The 21941-nt window shown below is 45.1% G+C and overlaps 1 protein-coding gene across 6 annotated transcripts in view; it reads left to right on the forward strand.

Moving 5' to 3' along the window:
• The first annotated feature begins 256 nt into the window (after window positions 1–256).
• The window catches only part of ST3GAL6 (ST3 beta-galactoside alpha-2,3-sialyltransferase 6), a 44248-nt gene continuing 22563 nt past the window's right edge, over window positions 257–21941 (forward strand). The window contains exons 1-3 of one of the 6 annotated variants that reach the window (XM_071561137.1): window positions 257–306; window positions 393–590; window positions 21794–21893. In XM_071561137.1, the coding sequence (XP_071417238.1) occupies window positions 21805–21893 (89 nt within the window). In that variant the 5' untranslated portion in view covers window positions 257–306; window positions 393–590; window positions 21794–21804. Of the gene's footprint in view, window positions 307–392; window positions 591–1041; window positions 1289–1523; window positions 1601–2003; window positions 2021–21078; window positions 21146–21793; window positions 21894–21941 lie in introns of those variants that run through there. The other 5 variants (XM_071561099.1, XM_071561087.1, XM_071561128.1 and 2 more) reach the window with 5 other exon arrangements.

Genomic DNA, 21941 nt, shown 5'->3' on the forward strand with positions numbered 1-21941 from the left:
ACTGGGCATTGTGGCTTTCAGCTCACACCCCACCGCGACACACCGGCGCTGACACTCAGCTTGTTAATTAGCTGGGAATGCCTGGAGGCTGAGGAGGGTTTGGTTCTCTTCCCCCCTCGCTTGGCGGGTCTTTCACCCCTTCCCGGGCTGCCTGCGGGGAAAGGCTTCAGCCCGGGGCGGGAGGAGGAGGAGGAGGAGGAGGAGGAGGAGAAAGGAAGAAGCGCGTGTGCGGCTCCCGCTAGAAGTCGGTCTGAGAAGATGAACTCACTACTAAGCGGAAAGACTTAGCGCTTCATCTTTCTTCGTGTGAGTCTCTCCACCCCCTTGAAGGCGCTGATATAAACGGAGGAGGAATTTCAGCAGGCTCCAGCCAAGTAATATTTCTGTCTTAGCACACAGCGTGCTTCCTTCTACGTTTTTGGAGGCAGACGGGGCTGAGCCGAGCAAACCTTCCGTCTCCAACCCTGTGTGGCACCACCATGTGGGAGCGGGGCTGGGGCTGCCCGAGGCTGCAGCGGCCCTGAGCGGGAGCGCGTCCTGCCCCGTCCCTGGGAGCACTTCCAGAGAAATCCCTGCTCTGCGGAGAGCCGGTGAGTGAGTGAACATCGCCTACTTTGAGAAGGTAACTGTGAACGGGCTGAAAGGGTGCTGTGGATGCTGCCGGAGCCCACAGGGCTGGGACTGTCCCTTCCCGAGTTTGGTGGCTGCTGTGAGGCGTTCGACGCCAATGGATCGCGGGGGTCTTTTCCAGCCCTAACCATTCCACGATCTTCTCACCAGGCTTGCGTCATTTCAGACGGGAAAGTTTCCTGTTTTAGCCTCATGTAGAGTCTATATGCATGACTCTGATGCTAAACCTCCTTCAGGTGAATGCTGGTGGCAGCAGTGCCAAGAGCATTGCTATTCAATGGAAATTACCGCGTGCTCCGCGGTGAAGGCTCTCAAGGAATTAAACTGCATTTCCAGAGGGATGGAACTTGCCTCTACAAGCCTCCTTTGAAGAGAATGCAATTTTAATCGGCTTGAGAGCTGGTGAGATGAGACATCCCAGACCTTTCCCAGAGATTCCTGGGAGCTTTCCGGTTAAACCCTGAGCACGGCGGCGGGACCCGGTTTCCCGGTGGGATGATCCCGCCCGGAGCCCGGTCGCGGCCGCCCCCCGCGCTGCCGGCGGGGCCGGGCTGTGCCTGATGCCGGGGCGGGGCCGGGCGCGCCCCCGGCCGGAGCGGGGCCCCCCGGCGGGAGCACGGCGGGGTCCGGCGGGGGCCGGGTGGCTCCGCACGCACAGGTAGGCGGCTCTGGAGGGCCAGGAGGGACGGAGAAGGGGCCGCCTGGGTTCCCCCGGCTGCTCCCGGCGGGCGCGGGGGCCGCTCGCCCTGCTCGGCCTCCCCGAGCCGCCCCGCTCCGCTCGCAGGCCGGGGCGGGCCCCGCGGGCGCCGGGGGAGGCGAGCCCGGGAGCGGGGAAGGGACGAGGGAATCAGGGGCGGCGGGGCCCGGTGCTCCCGGCGTGGGCAGGGCAGGGCAGGGCAAGGCTGTGGCAGAGCGAGCTGATGCGGGCAGCACAGCTCCGCCGAGGGGGAGCCTCCCGGCACTGCGCACTGTAAGTAGCATTTATGGGGAGATTCGTGGGTTCTGCTAAGCGGCTTGGGGCGGGTAATCCCACCGTGTTGCCATGGCTGCCGGGCAGGCAGGTTCGGATAAAGATTTGCCCCTGGCGAGGGTACCGAGGGGGAGCTGCCCCTTAGAAATGCCGAAGGCCTCGGGGAAGGAACAATGGGTCTGTGGGAAGACTCTACTTTAAGCTATGCAAATCCATTGCTTGTAGTTTGGGGAAGAAACAAGCCCTGGAAATTTTACGTCTTCTGCTTTTGCTTTCTTTTTTTTTTTTTGTAATTATTTTAGATTATTATTTGGCAGTCAGGTGGTTGTTTCTATTTTTGTTACAGCAAGCTGTGAGATGAGTCCTGCTGCCCTTTCTCCAGTTAAAACTCGCAGGGAGATGAGCAGCTGATCTCCTGGGGTTCGTGGCCCCTTTGTTCTTTTTGCCCGACTGAAACTTTCTGCCCAAGTTTCTTCTGTTTTTGTCTGGCTCTTCTTCACCCATGTTATGCTGAGCTATTCTTGCAGACAGCTTGGTTCCAGAACTGTTAAGAAAAGGATGAGCTTCGTGATGGGATAAATTACGTGTTTTAACCTGGTAATTCTGTTGCAGCTGAAGTGTGTAAAAATAATGTTATGCGTGAAAATATATATACCATCTCTTGTGGAGATTGCTATTGTAGTAGTCTGGTCACTTCTAGACTCAAAACCCGAAATTTAGAGTAAATTAAAGTAAAAGGAAATATGTATGGGGCAGGGCTTCCTACCCATACACAGGCAATACTCTTATCTGATTAGGTCTTAGAAGTGATATTTATGAAACTAAAATAACTTCCTTTTCATATGTGACATTGCACCAGCTGTGTCTTTGTTTTCTTCCCACCTACATCAGATAAATCTGTGGCTCTTTTTCCAACCTGATGCAGTACCTGCCTCTTCAGCGCGTGTGTCTCTGCTGAATTGAAGCATTAACAGTCCATTAAGTTACTCTTTAAGCTTAGGACTGTTTATTAAAGCAATAGAATTGAAAGTAGGTAAGTCTCATGGGCTCCCTGAGGTTCATCTTGGCTCTAGAAGACCTCTCCCTCTTTGTGGGATATATAAATGATCCACTGAGATTTCTGGAGGAAGAGGTCTCTGTGGAGCAGTTGCCAGTTGGGGAACCGCCCGTGGGAGCAGCTGCAGAGTGTATAGTTGGGACAGTAAAACCTGGAAGCTGGCGGAAAGATCGCAAGTCCTGAGTTATAAAGGGGTGAGGAAATAAGTGCTAGGGTAGAAAAGGTGACTGGCAAGACATTGTGTTGATATGTACCCTGTCCTCTGCTAAAGAATGTCTTTAGCAGCTAGGCAAGGATGTTCCCTCACTGAGGAGGTGGATGCAGCGGCCCATGTGGTGATGGGTCTCGTTCGAAGCAGCAAGTGCTTGAGATGCTTCTCCGTCACCACTTCCTCAGACTCTTGATAGCTTACGAGCAGAGACAGTTTTAGAGGATTTGCAGTAATTAGTTTTCTTCCTTATGTGATAATTTTTGGATTGTTCTTATGATAGCTTTTTTGTGCCATTAATGCTTTTATCTCAAGCTTGTTTCCTTTGTTGGTGTCTGGGCACACCATGGTTAGTGCCTTTCAGTAAAGCTTTGTTCCATCTTCCCGTGATAGGTATGGAGTGGTTCTCATAAACCTGCTTTGGCTGATGTGTGGTTTTCTGCTTCTTGTGTGTTGCTTTGTATAATCGTGAGTGTTGGTTCAGATATCTTGGCCTGGAAGAGGATGGAATCAAAAGGATCATTTCAAGATAAAACTTGGTAGACCATCATGGATCTTCGTGAGGCAGTTACACCATTGACTCCAAGGTGCTTCTGAGAAAAGGTTCTCTTTTTTTTTTCTGCACAATAGAGCTTGAGCTGTAGCACAGGATCTTCGATTGTCTTTGTATGTTAACATTAAGGTTATTTTATTTATAAGCACAAAAGGCCCGGATTTTTTCGGTGTATGATGTGAGATGCTCTGCTGTGGCTGCCTCATTCAGTGCATTTTAGGAAGGGGCTAAAGATTAGTTGAAGTACCTCTTTTTACAGACATTTCCTGGCAGTTGTTGGCACTATTTTAGCTAAATGGGTTGAAATGTGCACTATGTGTTGAAGAGAAGTTTCATTTATCAGACTTAATGACATTTAATTTGTCATTCATTTGAATAATTTGTTTATCAGTTTCTGTAGCTTTATAGAGAAGCTAGTAAATAATACTGGGAAATTATGAGATAACTGTGTGTACAGGATTCTTTTTTTTTTGGAGTCTCTTTTTTACCACCTAATTACTCAAAATATCAGGAAGAGAATAAAAACCCCCAAACTTCCCTGTTAATCCAGTTTCTTCTACTTCTGCTATGTTACATGTGATGATTTCGTTACATATTCATAGTTTTTGAGGGAACTGAAAATAAAGCTACTTTTATGTATCATTTGTTGTGTGAACTTCCTAAAGTCTTAAATCTTTCTTCTACAGAAGAGCCTAAAACCTCAGCTTTTCTTGATGTATTTTGAGGTTGGAAGGAAAATACGATGTGCAGGCTTTTTCCTTTATAAGTCACTTCCCAATGTATGTATGGCCAAACTTCGCTAAGGAAGATCTGAGCAGGGCTCTCCCCACGTGGGTGTGCCTTTCCAGCCTGCACAGTGAATATGTTAGGTGAGCCACAGCCAGCGCAGAAGTGGCCCCACTGTTTAAGTCCTGAGGTTCATCTGCCACAGCCAAGTGAGCTTGGACAGTGACAGTGAAGCCCTCAAGTCCTGAGGTTCATCTGCCACGGCCAAATGAGCTTGGACAGTGACAGCAAAGCCCTCAGGACTGTCACAGCACCCAGTACTAACCGGGCTGACTCTGCTGAGCATCCGAGATTGGATGGCAGGGAGGCATTGAACTGCGCGGTATGGTCTCCACTGAGACTCGAACTCACGACCTTGTGATCCAGAGTCCCGAGTGCTCACCATTACTCCACGGGACCGCCCTGACACTTCCCAGTAGTGTGTGGAAATTGATCTCCTCTCACTTTGCAGTTCATTATATTAACCACTGGTATCAGTGGCTGCTGTCTATACAGAGATGGTGATAGGTAGTGTTACTACTGTGGGGCTGTGAACCAAAAGAGGGGACATGTGGCTCTCGTACAGTATCACTGAGTTTTGAAAACTGGGCTGAACAAATACAAGGTGCAGAGTGTGGTAAAAACTCTTTGCAGTAGTGGCTCTTGCTGTGTTTGTACCTGTCATCTTAAAATGCCATGTCCTTCTAAAGTTCATTTTGTTCAGGTGGATTGGCTCTTCGGGGCTCGAAGTTGATCAGCCTTTGGTCTTGAAGGCAAAAGTGAAGCCTTGGTGTCTCAAGAGGGAAGACCTTTACAGCTCTGTTACAGAGTGAGCAAACTGTAAGCGTCCTCTTGATAATACCCAAAGCTTGTGTGTAACTTTCTGTGTTGTCTCTGCTCCCAGCCCTGGCAAAGCTGGTGGATGGTGTGCTAGAGCTGGTCAAGCTGGTGTATGGTGTGCTGGAGCTGTTCTTTACATTCCAGTGTAAGGGGGAGTCAGGAGAGCCAATGTAAAAACTTGAATACTGCCTTGGCTGAGAAAGGAAGTCTGAAAAATTTAAGGAGCCACAAAGCTGATCCTCCCGCATGTTAGGAGGGCAGGAATGGAATAATCATGGAGTTGGTTTTAAGAGCAGCAGGAATGGAATAATCATGGAGCTGGTTTTAAGAGCAGCAGGAATGAAATGAAGGTCAGTCTTAATCGTTAAAGCTCTTAACATCTGTTGATTTACAGTGCAAGTTTCCATTCCCCTAGCAGGAATATTGCTTTCTTTTGGGCCACTAGCTAGTAGGAAAGTTTATTTGTGAGGTGTGTGGCTAGCAGTCTTAGGTTTCAATAGACTCTTCAACTCACTTTTAAAAGAACAATTTCTAGTCCTTTTGAGTACAGGTTGAAAACACTAAAATAGGGATCAGCTGCTGTAGACTTCAGGAAGTTCTTTGTTAGGTGGATCTGCAGACCTAACACAGCAGTATCCAGATACTGCTTTCTTTTCCTGCTCTTCAGAGTCCTTGGCCAGCAGTGAAATGAGAACTGTGTGAGGGGCATGTCATCAGCCTACCCGGAGCCTTAGCAGAGGAAATACACTTACGTGATGGCCAATGTGTGTGTATAAAATACAAATGGTATTGCATGGGGGATGGGGCAGAAGTTGCCTTCCCAAGATAGGAAGGGAACTGAAGTTGTGTTTTCGCCATTATCTTTTTTCTTTCCCCCTGTGTAGTTTTGGTTAATGTAGCTCCCTCCTGGGCAGCTCATGTTTGCAGGTGTGTTGTGCTGACAGTTTTTCGGCTACAGGGTGACCTGTGTGGGAGAGAAGATCTGTTTAGGGAATGGAGCACACGAGCACCCTGGCATTGCACAAAGGACACTGTGGGGAAGGAACCTGTGGGTTTTTCTCACTGCAGTGAAGAGAGAGGAAGATGTTTGCTGCCCGAGAGCTGTTGTTGCTGAATGAAACCTGGTTCATCATTTGGCAGTTAAAATGGGTATTTCCTTTTTCTTTGAAGTTCTGGAACATGCTAGTCTCTTTCACCAGTGCCACATCTGAGCTCTCTGGAAACACGATCACCTCCATCTTTACAGTGCTTCAGGTCGTCTGAAGTCCTTGTGTGGGCTGAGACCAGGAGGAGGTTGGTGGTGTAGAGGTTGGGCTGTAGGGTTTGTTTGAACGCAACATTTGCACAAGATTAAATGGAGCCATGATATTAAATCCACTTAGTGAAGCACAGGAACAAGTTAGGATTTGTCCAGGTTGCTGAATGGGCACAAGACATGCTAGCATGTGGTAGCTAGTCATGATCATGCCCCTTGTGCAGACAAGTTCCTGCCTTCTCATTTGATCATCTGGGAAAAGCCTGGTTATTTTCATTTTGCTGGCAACAGTTGAGGGAAGACTACAACTAGCTCTGCTTGCCCAAATGTTTTGCAGTATTTCATGAGGCAAGGTGACTGTTACTTGCCTCAGCTGAGAATAGGGAAGGCTATACAAGCCTATCCTTCAAACTCCCTCCCAATTCTATAACCATCTATGGCAGTTTTAATTCTACATTCTCAGAAAGTTGAGGGCCTCATGTCTGTGGTGAAGCCTCTCGTAGTTCAGCAGCTCTGATGTAGCAGAATCACTTCAGTCTCATTTTGCGGGTTTCCTGTCCTTTTTTCTGCCCTGGTTCCACATTGGTAGGTCAATGCAGGGGTGTTAAAAGGACGAGGCAGGAATCCTGTCCTCCAGCTCCTGTACTAAACAGTTGTAGGTGCTGCAGGGGGAATGTGTGGCCAAAGGAAATGAAACACAAAATGTCCATAACGTGCTGTCCTTAGAAAACATCTCCCACTGTCACTGCTGGAGACAACTGGGCTGGGTGGGCTTTGGTCTGGCATAGCAGAGTATTCGTGCCTTCATTGCTCACCTTGTGCTTTGGAGCACAGGCCAGGTGCATAAACTGGGTTTTGAGTAGTCAGGTGATTAAAATACTGATTAGTGTAAATACGCTTTGTACAGTTTCTCGAGACTGACTGCCTTTTCTTGCAATACATGTTAAGGAAATACTGTTACTTCACTTTCATTGGAACAATTTGAGTGGAATAGTTATTTTAATTTGTTCTTTCCTTTGTGCTAATGGCACACCACAGTTTCTTTTCTGTGGGCTTGGTTATTGGATGGCTTAGCCTCAAACCTTAGGTTTTGTGTTAAAGATTTCTAACCTAAATGGAAAATGTTATTTATAGCTTTTCAGAAAAAACTGTGAAGAGAAAGAGAATATGTACCTTATTCAATTTTCAGAGAATATTTTCTCTAGTGTTGGAGTGACTTCTTTTAAACCTGGATGATTGAAGTCAGCTATCATTATCTGTTTAGTGGTTGAGAAGGATATTTAAAATGTTGAACATCATACAACTGATTTGGGAAATTTGGGCACGTGTGTTTATGCAAGGCTTTTCAAAATTTTGGCACTTTTCCCCCCAATGGCAAGAGTTTTTTATAATATCTCTGTCACACAATTGTGGGACAAGATATAATAAAAACAGATTTCTAGTGTTTTTCTGTCTGTACTGTCTGATCTTAAATGAAAAACGAGCTTATAGGTTTCTTTATTCTACCCAGCTGGATGTTTATTTTTGCAAAACTTGTGGAGGTCTCAAACACAGTAAGTTCCTGATTTCCTCTCAAATTTGACTGAAATTAGCCAAAGGGGTTCAAAAGTTTTGTAGGAAAGGAAGGAAAGGCCATGCATGCATACAGGGTATGATTGCAGAAATCTCATTTCGTGCTGAGAACGCATGGGATAGAACAGAACAAAAAGCCTTTTACTGTATGGTATTTCATGCTCTAATGGAGCTCTGCATAGTCTGCGCCATGAATAGCAATCTGATAGGACACGGTGGTGCTGGAGGCTGAGCTGCATTTGGCTTGGTCAGAGCAGCAAGGAGAAGATGTCAGCAGGCAGCACAGCAGGTGCAGCTTGCAGTGTATCTGGTTCTAGAGTGCTTCAGGTTTTATGCTAAAGCAAACACCAGCTGTGTGTTTATCACTGCTGCAGCCTGGTTATGAGGAGCACATCTGTGCCACCAAGCCCATTGCCCTGCTGTGAGTCACGGGGAGATGAGCCCTGTCTTGTCTCGGGGTTTGCTGGTTACTCTCACATACAGCCTTGAGCACATCCAGCACTCAGCAAAGGTCGGGTAGAGGAGGACAGCTCATCTGTTTGAAAATGCTACAGTCCCGAAGAAACGCCTGTTCATTTTGCCGTAGCGTTTAAGGACTGTTGAAACTGAGAATTAAACAGCAAAAAGTCTGCGTTTCACAGACAGCACCCCAAGCTTGGGTTATAAAGGAACAAAGCAAACTGGTGGAGGGAGCTGATAATGTGCAGCCGGAGGTACTTTGTGAAGCCATCGCTGCAGCAGTGGCCGGGCTGGCTGCCTGTCTGCGCCCTGCCCTGTTTCCTGTCTGCTTGTTGTGGGTATTTTGGCAACTGCAGCAGGGGGGCTCTGAGAGACCCTGAAGGAAACAGGTGACCTCAGCACTGTCTGTAACTACCTGAACGGAAGTTCTAGCCAGGTGGGGGTTGGTCTATTCTCCCAGGCACTCAGCAATAGGACAAGGGGGCACGGGCTCAAGCACGGGGGAAATTTAAGTTGGAGATCAGACAAAAATTCTTTGCAGAGAGAGTAATGAGGCATTGGAATGGGCTGCCCAGAGAGGTGGTGGATTCCCCATCCCTGGAGGTTTTTAAGGTGAGGTTGGCCGTGGCACTGAGTGCCATGATCTGGTAAAGGGACTGGAGTTGGACCAAGGGTTGGACCTGATGATCCCAGAGGTCTTCTCCAACCCAACTGATTCTGTGATTCTGTGAAAATATGTGGATGCGATGATGTGTGCCTTTGACTCCTCTTGGTTTTAGGCATGACTGTCTGTTAAAAAAAGTGAAAAAACCAAAAACCAAACTCAAGAAAAAAAACAATAAATCAGTTTTCAGTTGTGAGGAGGAAGTGGTTGTGTTTTTAACCTTCAGTGAGTACTGAGTTCTGAAAGTCATAAAAGAGGTCTCTGTGTAGTGCTGAGAAAAGCATGTAAGCTTTCCCAGCATGCCATACTGACTAATACAGGCAGCTTTCCTCCCAGACAGATGGCAGCCGAAGATTACCATCAGATGTAATTAGCTTTCCTCTTGCATAGGTAAGGAAACTAAAGTGCATAATTCAGGACTGTGAGCTCCACTATAGAATGAATACCCACTGAAGGTTTGCACTGCAGTACAGACTTGTAGCATAATTTTATTGCTCTGTATGCACAGAAATACATAAATGAGCATGTGCAAACTTTTCTGTAAGGAGCTGAAATCTGTTACAGCAACTAATGGTTGTTGTGTGAAGAATCGCAGTTCTGGTTTTACATCTTTTAGCCTGCTCGTTTGTCCTGAGATTTTGTTATGAATTTAATTCAGCTTTGTTTAAGGAAACAATGAAGGATACTCTAAATGCTGAAGTCAGCTTCCCTTTGGAAAGCTTACTACCTTACAAACAGTGGGTTTGTTTGGGGTTTTTTTTAGTGCATATAAACTTAATGGCAACTTTTCCCATTCAGAAAAGATGTCAGGGGGCTTTATGTGCTGTATTAAGTGTTTCCAGGACTACACTTCTCTGCTCCAGGATGGATCTCAGAGCTCTCAATCCTCAGGACGTGCTCTGTTTGGATATTGTATGTGGTAGTTTTTCCTGTAATTAACATTTAAGAAACAAAACAAAGCCTTTCCAGGATCAGATAGAGGCTCTGATGCAACTTGTACAACAGTTCTGTGTGAGCTCAAAACACCTCCACAAAGCATTCTCAGTTATGAAGCTACTCCTCAGAGCTTTTCTTCTGGGTGGTTTTGTTGTTACTGTAAATAACGTGTTTGAGCTTTAGTGCTAAGAAAACAGAGCATGTATAAAGATGACTTTTGAAAATAACCTTAACGTTTACAATATTCAAGCTTTTCCAGTTTGGCACTATCAGTTTGGGATTAGTTTTCTTTTGGTAGTTAGCACTTGAGTTGTGTATTCTGATTAATTTTCAGGATCCAAAGGCAGTGTGTATTTAATCACTGGGAGCACTGGGAACTGTAAGGCATTAAAGTTACCAGAGAAGCTGCTCAAACTGCTGGTGTCCTGAAGATTTCTTCTGAGCTGGCAGAGTCCCTGTCCTGAGAAACTTCCAAGATGTAGTGTAGCAGTGTGGGATAAGTGCTACCACTTATCTCCATTTTTCTCCCTCCCTGAATTAATTTAGCTTTACACTTTTCACTGACTTGTTTTGCTGCATTCCTGAGAATCCCAGAGTTCTGGTTGGCACAGATGCATCGCAGCAGATTGACTTGCAGAATTTGCTCTTGGGGTAGGTTGCATCACACACAGCTGGGGGCTTGGGGGTTTTTTTGGTTGTTGGTTTGGGATATTTTTGGGGGGTGGTGGTGTCAAATTCTTTTTTGGCAGTTGATGCAAGACAAGGAACAACAAAGAGAAAATCAGGAAACTCAGTGTGTTTGGGGCTCTGACTACAGACATGCTTTGCATGTTATGTAAATGAAAATTAAACTCTTGTTGTGTATGCTGGCCAGGAGCGTGTTCATGCCTATTTTCTGGGCCTCTTAACCCACGTAGACTTGAATAAATGTAACCTGTTGCTTTTTAAAATGTGGTCTAATATGGACATTAAAATTCACGGTAAAAAGAGCTGTGCCATCAGTTTGTGTGTCTGAGAGATTTATAATCATTGAGGCTTACAAATCCTACTGTGAAATGCAGTAATTCAAAAGGAACCTGTGTCTATTAAGGGCAGATTCTGACACCAATACAGATCAGGAGTTACATTGTTGTGACTAAGTGAGAAAATACTTTGATGGACTTGGGATTTGCTGTAGGTGTAGATGAGGAGCATTTCTTTCTCCAGATGCTGGTTGTGAATCCAGTAAACCAGCCCGCTCAGTTATCCTTAAAAATAAAAAAGGCAGCTGTAAACCCCTTAACACATTATTCCCTCTGCCTTTTAGAGCCTTGATTTTGCTTATGAGTAGGTTTTGGAGTGGGTTCTTCTGAATTTTTTTTTAATTATCATTTTTGTTGAGGTTTGTTGGTTTGTTTTTTTTCCTGTGATTTATTTTAGCCTAGTGTTGAGAGTTTTCTTTATTTTCCCCAAGCTGGCTGATAACTTTATTTTGTAATGCCCAGCCATTTTTGTGAGAGATGAGGTTAAATCACTAGATCCAAATCAGGCAGAGCTGGATATTTTAGATATCCCAGACATTGTTAGAAGACAAAGAGTGCCTTGTTTTAAGGTAAAGTTCATGTGGTAGTGAATGTGCACATAAAATAAATGCAGATCAAAATCTCTGGCTGGACCTTTATTTATTTAGATTAATCATGGTACCTGGAGTTAAAAAACTGAACTGGATATGGTTTGTAACTGAACTGTTGTGAAATGCAGCTGGTTTGCCTGTTTCCACTCATTTCTGCTTCTGCTTTTTTTCCGTCTTTCCTCTGGGAAACGTAAGAAGGATTGCTGTGCTGACCTCACGCCTCTGACTCTGCAAGCACTCGGCACAAAGAACAGTGGGGGTGAATGACTAACTGGTGTTGTACTGGGATGTGTATCTTTCTAACAATCATTTTCTGTTTTCTCATGCATTATGTAGTATGTCTGTGCTCTTTGTTGTTTGAAAAGGAGGTGAAAAAGCAAAACTGCTCAAAACTGTGATGCTCTATTCCTGCTGGAAGAGCAGCTTGAGTTGACAGAAACCTTTTCAGTTGTGCAAGTTGAAGTGTGAGAAGAAAATGACCTGAACTCTGCCCCCCAGAACATGTTGCACAGCTTGTTTATATTCCAGTCTTTCTGGATGAAGAGCTGAAGGAAGAGGGGAAACAGACTGGGAAGCAACAGTGCTGTCACTACAGCGTTCTGGAGGAGCTGTGTGGATTTATAGCACCCATTCTCTGTTTCTTTGTTCTGTCATGTATTATTCTGACACCTATGATGTGTAATACAGAAATAGCAGCCCAGCTTAGGCTGGCTAAAGCTTTAAAGGTTAATCTGGGAGAGTACAAGAGGGCTGGAAAAAAAATCTATCAGCTATGGTTATATACTGAATTTTGAATTTGTGGGCTTTTTAAAAATATTTTTTAAAAGGGGTGGTTAGAGCTGGGTTTGTTGTGTGGTTTGGTTAAAGCTTAAAGCTTTGGGAGTTGAGTAAGCACAGCTGTCTGTGCTAAGCTCATACCTGCTTTTGACTGCATGGACGGGTTAGCTTTTGACCAAACCCAAAAGAGTTGTGTTCTGCACTGCACCTCGGTGTCTGCCGGCCATGACAGTGACTGCTGAACTGAGCTCAAGTGCACAGGAGGAAAAGAAGGGGGAAAAGAACTGAAGTGTGTTGAAGGGAGAGCTGTATAGGGGCAGGGCAGGGAAAGCACATGCAAAAGTCTTCTGTGGATTTTGCATAAATTGGCCACTTTGTTCTAGGCCTTGTCTCAAGGCACAAAAGCAGGCAAGAAACTGACACTGTGGACTTCACCTTAGTCTTGGATCATAATTGCAGGTAAGGTTTCTGGAAATCTTTGATACTTAGAAAGCACCCCTTGGATGAGAATCCAGTAGTTATTGTTCTTCTTCCCCTCAAAGCCACAAGTTGGATTTGGATCTACCCAGGGCTGACTTTTAATCTTAGGTTAGCAGTGTTCAACTGTGCTATCAAAAGTGTGCTTATTGTTGGAATGAGCCCTAAGCCATTTTGGAATGTTAGATAATGTTTTGTGTCTTGGATGGAAAAAATGATGAAAACCAACACTGACCAGCTGAAAACTATCAATCCAGCTCTCTCTTTTGTGCTTGTGGTTTTACTTGTGTGTGTGCACCATGAAATGGAGCATGCTGTTGCCTTGAACTGCTGCCAGGGATCCACACAGCACTGTGATAACCAGCCAAAGTACTAGCTTGGATCTCAGGAGTGGCATAGCAACCCTGTGATAGCCCAAGCTGGAGGCAGCATGTTCTGCCTCTCAGCAGGGCTAAAGAACTCGGCTTCAGGCAGTGGCACTGAATGCTGCTCCTATTCTAGAGCCATTTCAGGGACACCACATGCCTGTGCCCCGCTGGATTTCGCTTGTCAGATTTTCTGGCAGGATGCACTCGCTGGCTGGTGGTTTTGTACTTGGTTTATTTCTTGTCAGTGTAAGTGTCGTTAAATTTTGCACTGGTAGGCCCAAAAGCGGCGATATCTCTGTGAAACAATGGAGGCCATTGATTGCAGTACCTTGGAGAACAGGAGCACAGCAGGTTTTTTTGCAGCCAAATGGGTGACTGTTTCAGAAAGCTTTAAAAGCTTGTAGTAACTTGGCCTGGTCTTGTACACGTGTGTGTTTGCTATCCAAGGAACAGTCTGATGAGTGCATGCAGCCTCTCTTTTGTATCAGTACTTCTAATTTCTTTGTGTTTCTGCCCCCACTGTGAGGCACATGTAAAAGCTCCGGGGTCCTCAGGCAGAGAGAGGGAAGAGGAGTGAAAAAGGAAGAATTACACCACTGAACAGATGATACATTCCTTTTGTCTAGTAAAGTAAGAACAAGAGAGTCTGAGCATGATGATGAGGCTCAGTCAGGACCTGCAAGCCTTCTACAGGTTTGCTGACCTCTCTGTATTGATCCTTCTTGGGAGGCTACAAACTCAGTTTTTTCTGATTTTGTCTGAAGTGTTGAAGGGCTTAAGTTTACAAAAAACCCACTGTATTTGATCCCTTCCATTTAAAGGTGGTGATGGGAATGAGGGGAGAGTGTGGGATGGAGATAAGGTTGGGAGGGGTGAGTTGCATGTTATACCCAAGACACTGTGATGAACTGTGGCTTGTTCCTGGGCCTGACCTGCAGCCTTTGGGAAGGGAACTAACCTTCCACCAGATGTGCTATCTAGGTAAATAGGATTGGAGGGGCTGAAAGTACAATAGATTTAACTGGACCTGAATCCTTTATCAGTGTCTTTCAGTTCAAGGATGTGTCTGAGTGGGAAGTTGCTGAGGTTATAAATAGGTATGCAGTCACACAAGAGGGAAAGTTGTGCAGAGGTCTTGAAGACTGGACAGCAGCAAACTGGAGTGGTGATTGGCAATGAACAGCACTGATGAAGTTACTTTTTCTTCTTGCTTGACTCAGTAAGCAGCTGTGTTCAGATGAGCAAAATACTGTGGTCTGTTCTTGAAAGACAAAAATGGAATAAAAGAATCATGGATTTTTCACAAAGTAGTAAACATACTTCTGTCTCTCGTGGTACAGAATTCACTCTTAGCAGGATGAAGAAGGGAAGGGAGACAAGAATTTGGGCCCTAAAACAAATCTGTTGCAGCCTGTCTTGAATTAGTGTGCAGCTGCACAAGAGGATAAAGATGGACACAGTTCTAGTTGTCTCTCTCCCCAGTAGGTTTATGTCAGCAGAGCCTACAGTTCTAGCTGCAGGAGCTGATACAGAAGAAAGAGTGACTAAATTAACCATTACTACTGCTGTGATGCCAGATCTACTGGACATCATTACTTGCTGTTGGGTACTTGGAGAAAAGATTCTCTTGCAGTTTCTTTTCAGGTCTGCAGCAGCAGTTGGACAAATGGGAAGTGAGAGGGGAAACACTGGAAACGTTCCTTAACAAAGAAGAGCTGTATTTGGAGAAATACTGTCTTTGTTTTCAGTTACATGGTACTGTGGAAGTAAAATGGGTGGTTGGGTGGGCTCTTGAAGTGGAAGAGGGGTTCAGTTTTCATAATCAGCAAACTGTTCTTCTGTTCATCCCTGCATTGTTGAAAGGGGTTAGGGCAGAAAGACCCTGAAAATGTCTTACCTTCCAGTGCAGCAAACACAACTTTGTCAACAGTTAAATATATGTGTGGTGCTGGAAGTCCCCAGTGACATTTTGACACAGTAAAGCCTTAAATTTTTTGGTATCATGGTTTGTGTAGGCTTCCAGGAACAGGACTGACTGCTTTGGTTTTGTGTGTGGCAGGGCAGGTTAGCAAGAATCTTTTCCAATTAAGATGATTTAGATTTAAAACTTCAAAGTAGTCTGTTGTTGGAGAGTTAGAACCACAGTTTTTATTCAGAGCCGCTTTGCTGGGATAGCCCCATGTATCTCATTTAAACAGTGTTTTTGTGGACTTCTATTTCTTAATAAAGTAAAATCAAAAAGAGTACTGGAAACTATGAGAGTTTCAGGTACATGAGGGAAAGCACTAGACTGACTCAGCCACTTCAGTACCTTTAAGACTCTGCAGCAGAGCTGTTGTATTATCTGTCTGCAGCATTCCCTTCCTGAGGAGGGGGGAATCGATGAACCATCACACGGAGCAGGAACTGAACTAGAAGACTGAATGATGAGTAGTGGTTAGATTGGCAGAAGAACTATATATATATGTGCCATAATGTGCTCATGTTTTGGCAGCTTAACTTGAAAAAGATGATGGTGTGAGAAAACTCCTTCCTTGGTTATCCTTTTGCTGCGTAGTTGTTTCACCAGACATGTGCTACATCCTGACCAGAATGAAGCGGTGCTGAAGGATGGTGATCACACCACAAAATACTGACTGCATCTTAAAAATCCCTGTATGTCTTTTTAAACTTCATTAGGTTTTTATGTTCTTTTTCTGCTGTCCCTTTAAATTTCAAGGTCTATTTAAGGTGCATTTTCAAGCTCACTTCCTCCCCCACAACTACAAGGCTTAGGAATTTGAGGTCTAAGGGAGCTGAAAGTTTCAGGCTGTCGTTCATTGCAACAGCAAGAAGTGACCTGGTCTTGTGACAGTTTGACTGGTTTAAGGTTAGTAGTATTTAATTTAGGAGTAACCAGTTTTCAGTTAAACACTTATTAACTCTTTGCTTAAATGTAGTCAAAGGTGCTTTACAAAATGCATAGGACAGATGGAAAAACCTCCTGCATTGTGTTATGAACAACCTAATTTTTAAGGAATAAAGCAAAAGGAAGGCTTACAAGCATTATGGAAAAAAGGTGATCTTAATGTGGTCATTTGATTGCGGAGTCCAACAGGTGTAGATTCCTGTGGGGTTATTTTATTCTGTGGCATGACTGCATCAACAGCATAGAGGCTCTGAGTTAGTGGCTCTTACCAGATACCACCACATTGTACCAGAATAAAGACTAGTTGTAAGTAAAGATGCAGCTCGAACAAGGATGTGGGTTCCCCACTTCCACCAAGGGAAAAAATAGTAGCTTCAGGTTCTTACATGGCTAATGGATAATACACCCAAATAAGTGTTTCTGGTGGGTTGATGGGAGCTGAAGTGGATCTGTTTGTCAGTAGGAGATGCAGGCGGATCTTTGAGCTCTCTAATTAGTCTTATCTAATTCTGTGATTGTAGCTGTGCTTTGGGAGAGGTGGGAAGTTGAGCCACAGAAGTTAGCTTAGATTCCTATTAAAAATACTCCTGTCTTTCACAACATGCATCCCGTTGCCGGCTCACTTTCAAAAATTGACCAGCTACCACCATGATCATCAGGCATTGACAGGCTGGGTTCCTTGCTCCTTCCATTGTGTAGATCACTATAGGCTTTTTAGCAAGAGGAGGTTGTTGAATAGTTGAGTTCCAGCTTTGTCCTCCTTGTTTTGCTTAATCCTGATTGACATTGACCTAAGGGCAGCATGACCTCTGTCATTTGGTCTGATGGGCTTAAATCAAGATGGGGCTCTTGTATTGAAATAAACTGGAATGGGACTGTCATTTTACATCCGCACTTTGTCTTCTCAGTTGCCTCTTTTCTTGCATCTCTGTGAAAATTTTCCAGTGCAGTATTTGCATCAGGGGAATTTCTTTTCCTTTGATGAACTTTCTGTAACACTCAGCTGATTTAAACTAGGAAAGGAGAGCTGGAAAATGCTGTCACCATTAAAAATACACACAGAATAATTTCTTCTGTAAACAAGGCAATGATTCTGTTTACTAAACCAGATTAAGAAAATCTTCACTAAGAGGACTGTCTCTGTTGCCTACAGAACTTTCTCTTCAAACATGGAATGCAGCCAGGCACGGGGGGATGGGATGGTGAGGAGACACTTGTGTGATTAAAGACCATTTTATATTTCTGAGAGCTGAGTTAGGTATGCTCTTAATGATGGGTTGTTTGGAGCTGGGCTGGACCCATTATCATGCCTGTGCCAGGCTCAGTGTCCTGCATGACACTGAAAGTTGTTACAGATCCCTTTTGATTCTTTGGAAGAGTGATGCCAACTTAATGTTCTCTTGTTTCAGTGATTTTTTTTTCCTTCGAGGCCATACTCATACCTTTGTAAATACTTCCAGTAGAATAGTTTTTTCCCCCTCTGTGAATAATACTGTTAGGAATCACATTTTTGGTTTTAAGAGACTCTTTACAGATGGCTTTGCCTTGTTGTTTGTTTATTTTGTAGCTTGGTCTGACTCTTCAGCAAGATTCTTTCTTACACTGAAGTCACCGAAATGAGCAATTTAATCAGTTGTTCATTTAGCAACTTTAATCCGAAGAGCTGATTTGTTATGTTCTGTTTAACTGAAGTTTGCATTGATTTTAATCAGAGAGTAAAAAGTAAACAGTTGTTTTCCCTTTCCTGAGATGTTTCGGCAAACCTTTGCAAAGCAGGAGGGGGTAAAGATGCTGACAAGTGAAAGACAAAAACCTGGAGTGCAGTATCTTTTTCAATTAAACAATAGAATCACTTAGGTTCGAAAACAACTTTGAGATCAGGCAGTCCAACCATTAGCCCAGCACTGCCATATCCACCACTCAGACACGTCCCCAAGTGCCACAGCTGCACGACTTTTAAATACCTCCAGAGATGGTGTCTCAGCCACTTCCCTGGCAGCCTGTTCCAGTGATGGACAACTCTTTCAGTGAAAATATCCAATCGAAACCTCCCCTGGCACTACTTAAAGCCATTTCCTCTTGTCCTGTCACTTGTTGTCCAGGAGAAGAGACTGACCCCCAGCTCACTGCACCCTCCTTTCAAATAGTTGTAGAGAGTGATAGGCAGTTCAGTGCCTCGCTGATGCCTGATCCGGTCAGCTCTTGGAAGCTGAGCAGGGTCAGCCCCGGTTAGTACTTGGATGGGAGACCTCCTGGGAATACCGGGGGTTGTAGGTTCTAGTCCTGAGAACTTCCCAGTCACGGTCCAAGCTCGCTCGGCCGTGGCAGATGAACCTCAGGAGTTAAACGGTGGACCCAGTTCTGCACATACTGTGCCTCACCTAAAAAATCCACTGCAAAGCCTGGAAGGGCACACCCACGTGGGGAGAGCCCTGCCCAAATTGTTCACAAAGCCCAGCTATGATGATGATGATGAGGAGGAGAGAGTGATAAAGTCCCCACTGAGCCCGTTCTCCAAGCCCTTCACCAACTTTGCTCTTTTCTGGAGATGCTCTGGCACCTCAGAGTCCTTATTCTTGGTCCAAAACTCAACACCAGATTTGAGGTGTGGCCTTGCCAGTGCTGAGTACAGAGGGACAATCACTTCCCTTGTCCTGCTGGTCACACTATTTGTGATCCAAGGCAGGATGCCGCCTTGGCCCCCTGGGCACAGTGATGGCTCATGTTCAGCTGCTGCCAGTCAGCACTCCTAGGTCCTTTTCCACCAGGTAGTTTTCCAGCAACAGCCCCAAGCCTGTAGCGCTGTATGGGGTCGTTGTGACCCAAGGACAAGACCTGACACTGGGCCTTGTTGAACTTGATACCGCTGGCCTTGCCCCATCCTTTGCATCTATCCGGATGCCTGTGCAGAGCCTTCCTGTCCTCCCGCACATCAGCACCCCCACCCTTGTCCACCCTCTTGTCTTTAAAGATACGAAACAGTGATGGTCCCACGACTGAGCCCTGGGGAACCCCACTAGAGATTGGCTCTCGGGTTGATGTAACTTCATTCACCACCTTTGCTTGGGCTGGGCTGGCCAGCCAGCTTTTTATCTAGTGGAGAGCCCACTCAACCAAGCACACCATGAGCAGCCAGTTTATCAAGGATAATGCAGTGGGGGAAATGGTGTCTAAGCTTTACTAAGGTCTAGGTAGGCTACATACACAGCCTTTTCCTCATTCTCCAAGCAGGGCACCCAGTCATACTAGGAGATCAGGTTGGTGAAGCAGGACCTGCCCTTGCCCATGCAGGCTGGGCCTGATCCCTTGGTTGTCCTGTACATGCTGTGTGATGGCACTCAAGATTATGAGCCAGTTGCTGTGAATGACGACTCAACCCAGTAGGTGAGTTTTCTTGGGATGTTTTTGCAGTTTAAGGGAACGACTCTTAGAGAATTATTGCTAAAACTCAGAGATTGCTCTAGAAGTTGAAACTGACTGTCAAAACAAATTTGCAGTGACTGACCCTTCAGGGCAGTTGGAGTTGGAGTTGAAGGGAAGCAGTGCTACTTCGCAAGGAGGGATGGAAGGTTGAAATTGCAATAGCTGCAGCCTATGAATGTTTTGTCCAGAACAGGCTAGGATAGCCTGGAGAATATACTTAGGGAAAACCCCGTTTCTGACTCTACAATTAAAGTCTGGTGAAAAACATTAGTGATAAAAGAGTAAGGAAGTGGTGGCTTGTTGCACTCAAGTAACCATAACAAATAGTTCACTCTTAGGTATTTCTTCAGGGATGAACATACATGAGTGGCAGTAAATTCCTTTTGAATGTCTAGTAACAAAAGAGCTCTCCAGTAGTTTCTTGGCTTTTAAGGTGTGATACCAAGGTATTATTATCACACAGCATTGCTGTAAATCACTTGGACTATATTCACCTTTAGTTTTATTACCTTAGGACTGTTTGACAGGAACTCTAAATACTCTAAAACTGTCCTAGTTCAGCAGGAGGGACCAGCTAACCCTGTGTGGGGGTGATCAAAGCTGTGTATTCTAACCCCTCTATTCATTCCCCAAGGTCAATGGGCCATTAGCAGCAGCTGCCCAGGGAGCCATTATCACCTTCACAGCCAGCCTGAGGGGGGCGGAGCTGCTAATGGGCCATCAACAGCTCAACACCCCCTGGCTCCCAGAGTTAATCACCCATTGTGTGAGTCCCCCCCAGGGGGAGGGACTGAGAGCTCCCTGAGGGTACATAAGTGGTGGGTAAGAAGACCTCGGGAACCTCTTGTCGGATCCAGAGCAGCAGCAGGACCTTGACAGGAGGAGATCCCTGCTCTCGCCCAGACCACAGCCCTCACCTGCACCAACAGGTTTTTTCTTTTCCTTTTGCTCTGGACTTGGGGGAACCACAGGGGTCTCAGCACAAGGGCAAACAAACCCCCTTGGGTTTGTGCCCCAGGACACTGGGTTATACTGCTGGGGTTTTGTGAGTTGAAAGCAATTTCCCTTGTGTGTCAGTGTTGTTATTGTAATATTATTATTAAATTTTAGCTCTGACTTACAATCTCTCTCGTGGTGAGTTCATTTCCCCTGCTGGTTCACCTTTAAACCAGCACAAAAACACAACCTGATATTAAAAAAAAGCCTTTCAAAGAGGCAAAAAAGCTGTAAGTCAGATGTTCTGCACTTGGAAGGTGCAGCAGTATGTTTGGATATGGCTTATCTTGCTGGACAGCTGACATTCGGTTTAAAATGTGGGTAGACAAGTAGGTATATATGCATTGTGTGCTTTGAACCTGCTTACTGTGATGGGTGAAGAAGTGAAAATAGTAGAAGGCCAAAGGCTCTCAAATAAGTTTTCACAGTAGCTTGTGGCCAGAATGGCTATTTTGGACTTCCAGTAGATAAAGCAACAACAGTTCATTCACAGCTACTGAAAAGGCAGCTCACTGTTTAAGATGTGAGCAATACAGAACTTGATTTTCCCTCAATGCGTCTTGCCAAATACATGAGTTTCTGATATTTTTCTGTTTTTCTTTTACTAGACTGTGCAATGAGGTGCAAGCTCTTTTTGAGAAAGGAACACTTTCTGTGATATTTTTCCATAACTGAGTAAGTTTAACAGATGGGGTCCTAACTTTTCTTCCTCACTTTGCAGTGTTTGAAAATAACATTTTTCTGTCACTTGAGCAGTGAAGTTTGGCTTCTGTCAGGAGCTGGAGACTGTGCACGCATAAGCAAATAGCTTCAGTGCAGCTTTAAATGTCAAACCTGGACTTCAAGAATATTCAGTGATCCTAAAAAAGTCAGTAGAAATTTGTAGCAGCTTATACCCTACTCTGTTTCATCAGCATCAGCCTATCTGCCTTCTGCAAAGTGCCAGTGCTTGTTTAACTGTGTAATTATGGGAACTGTTAGTGTGTGGCACAAGAAAGGGGAGAAGCGCCAGTGCCTGTGAAGGCCAACTTCTTGCCCAAGAGTCTGGTTTGGTTGGGCTGCCATCAGACAGAAAAGAGTTCCTGCTCTGACATGCTTCTGAAAGAGTCCATCTTCCTCCCATGTCTTCAGAGAGAGTGCAAAGCAGCGTTCAGCTGCTGTCCCTGGTGTGCAGAAAGTCACAGTGGAGTGATCCCCAGTCAGATCTGTGGTGTGGATAAACGGCTGTAATAACAGTAACCGCCTTTTGTAGGTTTCCACAGGCTTTAGAAATTTGTGATATCTTGAGTTTAAATTTCTTGTATTGTTTTTCTTATGTTTCAGGTCTACCAGTCATGAAACGAATTCTTCTGTTTTTTATCCTGGCTGCTGCTGTTATGTATGGTATCCTGCATGGAAACCTGTGGCGAAATAACCTCTACTGGTATGGTGATGTTTTGTTCACTCAGAGTGCAGACACCTCATGGCTGTA

Source organism: Pithys albifrons, chromosome 1 (assembly GCF_047495875.1).
Source record: "Pithys albifrons albifrons isolate INPA30051 chromosome 1, PitAlb_v1, whole genome shotgun sequence".
Lineage (NCBI taxonomy): Eukaryota > Metazoa > Chordata > Aves > Passeriformes > Thamnophilidae > Pithys > Pithys albifrons.